We start from the raw sequence: 10,171 nt of genomic DNA on the forward strand, positions 1-10,171 counted from the left end.
TGAACCTCTACGATTCACGATTCTCCACGATTCACGATTCTCCACGATTCACGATTCTCCTCGATTCTTCGGCGTGGCGTGGATTATGCGACCAACAAAAAAAAAAAAAAAAAGGGGGCCCTTTACCCATTTTTGACTGATGACTTTTCCTCATTTGCTGTGTCTTGAGGATCAACTTTAGTGCCCTCTCATTTTCCTTCTGCTTGTTTTCACGCTCTGGCAAAGCCGGGTTGCATAAATCTTGGAGATTCGTGAATCGTGAATCTCTAACATGGAGATTCATATTCATTGATTCTTTTCAAAGATTCATGAAGATTCGTGAATCTGAATCTGATTCGCACAACACAACCTGTCGCTCGTCATTATATCCACTCCTCCATTGTCCCTCCTCTCATACGGGGCCAAAAATCCTCCTGAGCATCTTCCTCTCGAACACGGGAACAGAGGGTTTCAGATTTGGACAGAGTCCATGGCTAGTCTCGGAGGCGTGTGTGAGCACTGGTACTATGTATGTCCGGTATAGTCCCAGCTTCGACTGTCTTAACAGGTCTCGTGAGTGGAAGAGTTTTCGCAGACTGTAATATGACCGCGCGAATTTCATCATCAAGGTTGTTGTCGGTGCTGACCTTTGATCCAAGATAGGTGAACGGGTTTTGGACGACTTAAAAAGTGCGTTCGGACCAGTACGTCACTCCCGCTAGGGTTTCGGCGATTGCTGGCAGGCCCGCTGATGGTGCCACCATTATCTTGGTTTTTCCCTCGTTAATCTGCAGTGAGAGTTTATTCGCCGCTTGTTCGATCCTTTGGTATGCTTCAATATTATGCCAGCGCATGTCATGATCTGGATTGACTTATAGAAGATGGCCCCGAAGTTTCCACCTCCGAGTCTCGGATGGCCCTCTCTAACGCTAAGTTGAAGAGTATGCAGGCATGAATGAAGGTAGAATGCATTTAGCTTACCATGAATTTGTGAAGAGCGCCCATCACAGTGTTGTTCAACTCCCAAAATTTTCAAAATTATCGTGAACCTTATTTCATTTTTTGAAACATTATGGTTTTACAAAAAAAACTGCTTGCTTGATCTCAGGGTGAGCTGGTGTTTCCACCAGCAAGTGTATACATGTAACACCAACTTTACCCGCAAGCGCCATATCTTTTGTTTTTCATTGAAATTGCACAATATACTCGAAACATTCACACATCCCATCACATACAGTTCTGATAACATTCTTTCTCAGCTACATCTTTTCGCTACGGTGTCTCTAAACTAAATCCCATAGAAAGATGTTTTTTGCACCATCCGAGATGCCTTGAAGAGATGTTTCTTTTGTAATGTCGTTTGCAAAAATCGTTCAGAAGGTTAAAAAATAACAAACAATTGATTGAAATTGTATCTCGTAATCTTGAAACTTTTGAACCGATTGACAGATTTTCGCAAACAACATTTCAAATGAAAGGGGACTTCAATACAAACAACTTTGTTGAAGAAACCATCTTTCTATAACTTTTAGTTTATGCGAAACCGCTACGAAAAGTTAGAGCCTTTAGCATTCAGTAGAAAGCAAGGTGCGCCAGTGTGTGTCTGCCGTGCATGCGATCGCAATTGCACCTGCTATCACAGATGCACTATGGGGCAACTGGAAGAAAAACAGCCGAAATGACATTAAATGCGTATTTTGCTTGCTGCGAATACAGTTCGTTGATCGTACGTCAAGCAATTATGTTTAACATTTTAGACCGATTTATTTGTTTTGTAGTGCAGTTTAAAACAACATACTTATTTTCAAACGAATACCAAGTTTTAGTTCGGACTTTTATCCTAATACGGTTCCACTGTACCTGAGTGGAGTTTCCAACGTTTCTGTTCGCACGCTCGTTCGGCTCGCGCGGTGTCTCGCTCGCGTACGCCCGTTCAGGGGGCGAAAAAAAAACAGTGCGAGAGCGGAAGCAGTGCTCGTGCACCGTTTTTGCACCATAGCCGCGTTGTTTGCTTGTACCCGATGTGTGAATCTCGGGTTGCGCGCCTCTGAGTTTTTATTCTCTTGTGCACCGTTCGCATGACGCACTCCCCATCTCGGTTGCGCGGGCACGATGCCGTATTTTGTTCTTGCTTTCGCTCGTTGGATAGCCCTGGGCGCGTCACGCGTTACACTCCCCATCTCGGTTGTGCGGGCGCGATGCGCTATCTTGCATCCTACCTGCGATAACTAAGGCCCGGTAGAACCTGCCGGTTGTACGTGAATTCTGAATTTCCTGCAAACTTCCAAGAGTATTTGTGGGAATTAAAGTCAAGTATGTTGCCTACATTCTGGCGGATATCATTGGCATAGAAAAAAGGATTAACGAAAAGGATTAATGAAAAGGGAAATAGGAACTAAGTCAAATGAATTATAAGGTAACGCGAATGAACTATATTTGACAGATTAATAAACAGTAGCAAACTGGAGCTCAAAGTGTAAGGTTTAATTGCACAGCACGAAGACCATCCGAAAATTCACACATTTGGTCCTTCGAACCGGATTTTTCGTGTTGAGTGAAAGTTTTACTCAGTAATTGTTTTACGAACAATTATCTCGGTTTACGTCTACGACGTACGCAGTGTCTTACGGACAATTGTTTTCTTCGACGTTCACGACGTCAAGACCGCGAAGCAAGTGTTAGGAGAACATTCGACGAGTTCCTCGTCAATTGTGAACACTGATTTGCACAACGAGTGCAACGCAAAGGATTTGCACAACGAGTGCAACGCAAGGGATTTGCACAACGGGTGCAACGCAAACAACAGTGCAGTGAGAAAGAGTGCACACAATACGAAGTTAGTGAAAGTCGCCTACGCATCTCACCGCATCTCGATAGTGCTGCATCATCTAACCGCCATCACGTTTTGCGCGCCATCAAAGTCTGAGAGAGTTCGCGCGCATTTGATCTTCCAGCGCGTCACCGGTTAACCCTTGGGGGACAGCGAAAAAAGGCCACAGTGAAAACAAAAAAACTTTTAAGAGAAATGGAGAAAAAACTCAAAGCGGCTCAGCATAAAAAGAAGGTTGCGTTGGAGAATATCAAATCGCTTGAAAGATTTGTGACCACGTTCTCCAAGGATGAAGTGGGTCAGCTTCCAGGTGCATTGGAGAGGCTTCAGCAGCAAAAGGAGGATTTCTTCGCAGCGATGGCGAAATTAGAAGAACTCGATGATAGCAGTGAAGCGTTGGAATCGTGTATCAGCGATAGGATTGACATGGAGGAGCGTTGCCAACGTTTGAAGGCATTCTTGCGGACGAATCTTCCGAAGGAGACACCAGATTCTTCGATGCTGGCAAACTCAACAATGGCATTTGGACGGCCAACTGCAACCAATCTTCGGCTTCCAAAAATCGAATTGCCTACGTTCGACGGTGACTCTACAAAATGGCTCTCGTTTCGCGACCGTTTTGTATCGATGATCGATGATTCGGCAGAATTGTCATCGATTGCTAAACTGCAGTATCTACTGTCATCTTTAAAGGGCGACGCTGCATTACCCTTCGAGCACACACCGTTAACAAACGAAAACTACGCGGTCACTTCCCACTAGGCAAAAACTTGCATGCAAACTCCTAATTTGGTGTCACCTCGATTTCGCCCATACAAAATTTAGGAGAAGTTAGGAAAAGTCAGGAGTTTGAGCCACGGGCTTATGAGCGTGTGTAAGTGAGAACGTACAGCCCAGATCTATGCATGTGTTGGTGCGAACCATGGAATTTATGTATGTAGTAGTGATAAATGATTTCTTTCGGTTGAAGCCGCAAAAAAAAAAATGTCAGACACAAATAGCTAAAATTATGAAACATTTATTTAACACTCAAAACATATTGGAACACTTTTACACTTTTTTTCACAAATACTCACGTATAATACTCTTTTATAAGGATTCTTCTAGGATTGGCGACACCGATTGCGTCGGAACTTCCGACTCCGACTTTGCCACCTCGGATGTAGTTTCCCCGGTCGCTTTGTCGGCTTCCTGAGATGCTGCTTTCCTTACTTTTTACAGTTGAGTGTCTCCATCGAACTGAAGATGTTCTGGAATCACTAAAAGAAATTAAAGACCAGGAGAAACTAAAACAATTACCACGATTAGATTTGCGTTCGCGTGTGTTCAACTCACTTCTTGTTGTGATACTGATCCGGCTTCTCGAACTTGTCATTTGCTCACTGACTTTCTTTCCACGCACGGTTCCACTAACACAGACAATTTTTGAATCGCTGTGTCCAAACACGGGAAGTTACGTGTATACCACCCGGGTTGGATCCAATAGAACGTTGATTTATACAGATGAGCGGGACAGACGATGACAAGCTACACACTAAAAAGAGATGGCATACTCGACATCTTGTGTGCAAGCCCGAAATATGGGCCAAGAGGAATCGCGGGTGGGAAAACTTGTATGGTAACGGCTAAATTGACTAGTGGGTTGGAAGGCGCTGTTGAAAAGATACGACAATACACGTAGCCTTATTCGTGAGTATTGGCGGAAACTTCATTTTCTTCCGGTGGTAAAATCAGAGAGCGTCGAAGATCTAACTAATTTAGTGGATGAATTCACACGGCATTTGAATGGTTTGGCCAAGCTGAAAGAACCTGTGGAGGCATGGGATACTCCTTTGTCCAACATGCTGCTGATGAAGTTCGACAGCGAGACCATTCTTGCGTGGGAGAAGCATTCCGTCCACTTCGAGCGGGACAAATATCAGGAACTGATGAAATTTGTCGAAGATCGGATCCAGATCCTCAAATCCACTAAAAGCCTTACCATTGTAGAGGATTCGACGATTAAGGTGGCCGGCAACGCACGGCAAAATACCTCACGGAGAGCCATTACAAACACCGCAGCCATTCACAAATCCTCGGGGCAACCACGGTGTTTATTGGAGTGCGCTGAAAATCACTCGCTACGCATGTGTCCAATATTCAACGGCAAGGATGTGCAGCAGCGACGCGACATCGTGGCAAAGAAGCGCTGTTGCTGGAATTGCCTAAGCAATACGCATCTAGCGAAGGACTGCAAGTCGGATCGGTCCTGTCGCACGTGTGGGGAGCGTCATCATTCACTGCTACACATTTCTTCGACGATATCGATGGGAGTGAACTCGGAAGACGAAACGGTGTTCCTTGAGACGGCGGTGCTACATCTCGTCGATGACTACGGAACAAGGCACGAGGCGAGAGCGCTTCTCGATTCCGGATCGATGTCGAACTTCATCTCGGAAGCGTTCGCTCGGAAATTAATGGCCTCTCGGTCTAAGGTCAACGTTTCCATCTCTGGCATCGGTATGGCGTCGCAGTTGGTGAACGGGTCGATTGTGGCAACCGTCCAGTCGAAGATACAACCGTTCGCGACTCAAATGGAATTCCTGATCCTGAATAACCCATCGGCGGACATCCCAACGACTCCCACTGATGTGTCTTCCTGGAGGATGCCGGTAGATGCAGTTTTGGCGGATCCATCGTTCTACATCCCAGGCAGAATTGACATCGTCATCGGGGGAGATGCGTTCTGGGAGATTCATTCCGGAAGGAAACGGTCGCTTGGCAAGGGACGTCCGTGGCTGGTCGAGACTCCCTTCGGTTGGGTCGTCGCGGGTAACACTGCCCAAGCTGCAAAGGAGGCTCCACGAATTTGCCATGTGGCTACGTCAGACACCCCACTGGAAGCGATCCTGAACCGGTTCTGGGAATGCGAAACCCTTCCCAACGAAGCAACGTTTTCGGCCGAGGAGGACCTCTGCGAGAAACATTACGTTTCTACGACGACTCGGGACGCTGCGGGAAGGTATGTGGTTAGTTTACCGTTTAACTCGATTGCCAATACAATTTTAGGAGCTTCCAAGGAGATCGCCGATCGCCGGTGGGCGGGAATGGAACGTCGGCTGAATTCCAACCCGCAAATGAAAGAGGCATACATCAAGTTTATGAAGGACTACGAGCGTTTGGGGCACATGAAGAAACTTAGCGAACCCGTTGATGATTCAGTTCCGCATTATCTGCCGCATCATGCAGTAGTAAAGGAGACCAGTACGACCACTAAGGTTAGGGTTGTCTTTGATGCATCCTGCAAGACAACTTCCGGGTTTTCACTAAACGACACTTTGCTCATCGGTCCGGTAGTACAGCAAGATCTGCTTTCGATTGTCATGCGTTTTCGGGCTCATGCGATAGCAATTACTGCAGACGTGGAGAAAATGTATCGTCAATTCCTTCATCACGCCCAAGACAAGAATTTTCTTCGCATTCGGTACAGAGAAAATTCCGCAGAACCCATAAGCACCTACGAACTACAAACGGTTACCTACGGCACGGCATCGGCACCATTCTTAGCTACACGAACTCTGAAGCAGATTGCAAACGATCATGGGGAGCAATATCCACGCGCAGTTATCCCTGTACTGTACGATTTCTACGTGGATGACCTACTAACCGGTGCTGACGATCAAACAGATGCAATCGAAATAGTGAGCCAAGTTACAGAAATGCTGCAGTCAGCTGGTTTATCGCTAAAAAAGTGGGCATCGAACATACCTGAAGTGCTCTCTCGCATTCCACCAGAAGACGTAGCGATCTTACCAACATACGAATTACGAGACGCGCAATGTGTATCCACTCTCGGGCTTGTATGGGAGCCAGCCCTCGACTTGCTTCGGTTCCGGATCGATCTTCCATCTACAGCACCAATATGGACACGAAGGATAACAATGTCTTACATTGCAAAGATATTTGATCCACTCGGATTGTTGGGACCAGCCATAACAGTAGCCAAGCTATTCATGCAACAGCTTTGGTTGCTAAAGCAAGACGGGAAAGCTTGGGACTGGGACGTTGAGCTGCCATCACAGGTCCAAAAGGAATGGCACAAGTTTTACTCTACATTACATCTTCTTCGGGAAGTACGCATCCCGCGTTACATATCAAGCCGGGAACCCACGAGCATACAACTACACATCTTTGCAGATGCATCCCAAGCTGCATTTGGGGCATGCTGCTACCTTCGAACTGTAAATCGAGACGGGATTTCTGTTCAACTCGTGGCAGCCAAATCCAAAATCGTTCCATTAGATAACCCGCATTCTATCGCTAGATTGGAACTATGTGCGGCTCGACTGGCAACACACTTATACCGGAAGGTCAGCCAATCCTTAAACATTACTATACAATCCACGGTATGCTGGACCGATTCCATGACCGTGATACATTGGTTGAATTCCTCACCTCGACGTTGGAAACCATATGTGGCAAATAGGGTGGCTCTCATACAGAAGGAGTCCAGCATTACGTGCTGGAAGCATGTACCGGGCACAGATAATCCTGCAGATGACATCTCGCGTGGTCTTCATGCAGATAAGCTATTGGAATGCGATCGGTGGTTCCATGGCCCGCACTGGTTGTCCTGCAACGAAGAAAGCTGGCCTGTGCACAACCTATCTACAGAGGAGGGAGATTGTGTATCGGAGGAAAGAGCAGTGACGCCACGTGTGGTTGCCGTATCAACGACGGCAGATTTCAGCAACAAACTCTTTGCATCATTCTCGGCATACCATCGCCTTCGCAGATCTATGGCGTTTTGTCTGCGTTTTATTCATTGCCTGACAGGACGCGGAGCATTCAGAACCACGGAAGACGGAAATGCAACGGAACAGCTGTCACTGGTTGAGAGAGTGCCACCATTGACACGGGACGAACTACTCCAGGCTGAAATCCATTTGTGCCGGTTGTCGCAGGAGGACAGCTTTGCAGAGGAACTGCACACCGCAAAGCATGGCAAGGAAATTCCGAAAACGTCGAAGCTGAGGTGGCTATCGCCCTTTATTGACTCAAAGGGATTACTGCGAGTTGGTGGTCGGCTTCACAATGCGCAGATTCAGGACGCGACCAAACACCCGATTCTGCTCTCCAGTAATCATTCGTTGGCCAAGTTATTGACAGTCGCGTATCACTTGAAATTATTACACGCCGGACCTCAGCTATTATTAGCCACACTGCGTCAAAGATTCTGGATAATTGGCGGTCGCAGTCTCGCTAAGTCTGTTTACCATCATTGCCAACAATGTTTCAAGGCGAAGCCCACATTGGTGAAACAAAGCATCGCGGACCTCCCAATTTCACGGGTAACACCTACGAGACCGTTTGCTGTCAGTGGAATTGACTACTGCGGACCAGTCTTACTAAAGTCAACGATTCGGAACCGCAGCCCGACGAAGGCGTACATAGCTATATTCGTGTGTTTCGCGACCAGGGCGGTACACATTGAATTAGTGTGTGATCTCACGACGACGTCCTTTCTGGCAGCACTTCGGCGTTTTGTTGCAACAAGGGGGAATATTTCTGAACTGCACTCCGATAATGCAACGACATTCAAGGGCGCCGCGCATGAGCTTCATCGCCTCTATAAGATGCTCAAATGCATTCAACAAGAGCGGGACGAGATTTTCAACTGGTGTGCAAATAACGAAATCAAGTGGAAATTCATTCCACCACGTGCTCCGCATTTTGGCGGTCTTTGGGAGGCAGCGGTACGTTCAGTAAAACAACACATTGTTCGCACCGTAGGAAGTACGAGCTTAACTCATGAGGGAATGGTAACTCTGTTAGCCCAAGTCGGACAATGTTTAAATTCACGACCACTAGTGCCATTGTCTAACGAACCCACAGACACAGAGCCACTAACACCAGGACATTTTCTAGTAGGTTCCAATATGTGTGCATTACCACAAATTGATAGATCGCAGGAACCATCAAATAGGTTGAAGGAATTTGAGCTAGTACAGAAACATTTACAAGCCATCTGGGCGCGCTGGTATCCGGAATACCTTCAACAATTACAAGCGCGTGCTAAAAACTGTTCAAATAACCCTGTAGAGCTAGAAAAGGGACAACTCGTCTTGATCAAAGAAGATAACGTACCTCCAACTATGTGGCCCATGGGGCGAATAACAGCAGTGCATCCAGGGAAGGATAGCATAGTTAGAGTTGCTACAATTCGAACTGCATCAGGGAAGGAAATTGTACGAGCAGCAGCGAGACTCGCTCTCATTCCCAATCCCCAAGTGTAAAACCCATAGGCGTAGGATAAAAAAAAACACTCACGCAACAGTTAAAAAAGGGATACCCTTTTTTGGTGGCCGGAATGTGGGAATTAAAGTCAAGTATGTTGCCTACATTCTGGCGGATATCATTGGCATAGAAAAAAGGATTAACGAAAAGGATTAATGAAAAGGGAAATAGGAACTAAGTCAAATGAATTATAAGGTAACGCGAATGAACTATATTTGACAGATTAATAAACAGTAGCAAACTGGAGCTCAAAGTGTAAGTGTTGACGATTCGCGATTCGGAGTTCGTACAAATGACGACACAGTAAACTTTTCTAAGCACCGATAATACGGGAGCTAAAAATTAGGTCTGCTTGCCGCAAGTGTCGGTTCGCGAATGACATAATTTGTTTATTTATTGATTATCTTCTTCTCGGAAGTACCAGCGCCATCTGCTGGATTGTTTTTATCGGTCGATCGTCAGCATCGATCGCGCTCGATCGAACGTCAATAATTTTATCAACAAAAACATCAATAAAATTATTGACATTCCCACCCGTGCGTTGCCTGCGACGTACTCTTTTCTCGTTCGATCTGTAGCACCCGGCCGTTCCAGTTGGCGCATAGTTTTAATAAAACCAAGAACAGGCTCAAGAACACTACGAGCTGCGGGATGTCGGTCGCTTGTGGCTGTCGACACACTCGCAGTAGTGGCGACCGATGAACTGCTGCTAACCGTCGATTCAGTTACGGAACCCGAAGGGTCGCTGCTTATGGGAGGCGGAGGTGGCGGTGTCATCGTTGGTGGCTTTGGTGGTGGTCCAGACGGTCGGGCGGTCGAATACGGTGACTGAGGCACGGAGGCTGACAAAGACGGTTCGCACGTCGTACCGGGACGGTTAGCGGGAACGTTCAACTCCGTTTGCATGACCGATGATGACGTTGGGCATCGCGTACTCTTATGTTGGCGGACACTGATCCTAGTCGATGTTGTGGACATCGTTGGTATCGTTGTCGGTGTGCCGCTGCCCGACAGCGCGGGTCGGTTCGCAACCGGTGCGATTATGGTGGTGCTGGTGGTGGATTTGGTATTCGACGACAACGACGA

At 46.8% G+C, this 10,171-nt stretch overlaps 1 protein-coding gene across 1 annotated transcript; it reads left to right on the forward strand.

Annotated features, from left to right (window-relative positions):
• The first annotated feature begins 4,650 nt into the window (after positions 1-4,650).
• LOC131293852 (uncharacterized) lies at positions 4,651-9,917 on the forward strand. Its single transcript, XM_058321903.1, has 4 exons — positions 4,651-6,921; positions 7,113-7,194; positions 7,625-7,927; positions 9,772-9,917. Exons 1-4 carry the CDS (start codon positions 4,651-4,653, stop codon positions 9,915-9,917), a joined length of 2,802 nt encoding a protein of 933 aa, XP_058177886.1.
• Positions 9,918-10,171: the final 254 nt, after the last annotated feature.

This window comes from Anopheles ziemanni, chromosome 2 (assembly GCF_943734765.1).
Source record: "Anopheles ziemanni chromosome 2, idAnoZiCoDA_A2_x.2, whole genome shotgun sequence".
In the NCBI taxonomy this organism is placed as follows: domain Eukaryota; kingdom Metazoa; phylum Arthropoda; class Insecta; order Diptera; family Culicidae; genus Anopheles; species Anopheles ziemanni.

Bases quoted from the DNA above. Each gene is read 5' to 3' on its own strand.
- LOC131293852 (XM_058321903.1), top strand. From the start codon at position 4,651: ATGCTGCTGATGAAGTTCGACAGCGAGACCATTCTTGCGTGGGAGAAG. The intron at 7,195-7,624 runs GTATGCTGGACC...ATTGCCTGACAG, and splicing joins ACATTACTATACAATCCACG to GACGCGGAGCATTCAGAACC. The intron at 7,928-9,771 runs GTAATCATTCGT...ACACACTCGCAG, and splicing joins ACACCCGATTCTGCTCTCCA to TAGTGGCGACCGATGAACTG.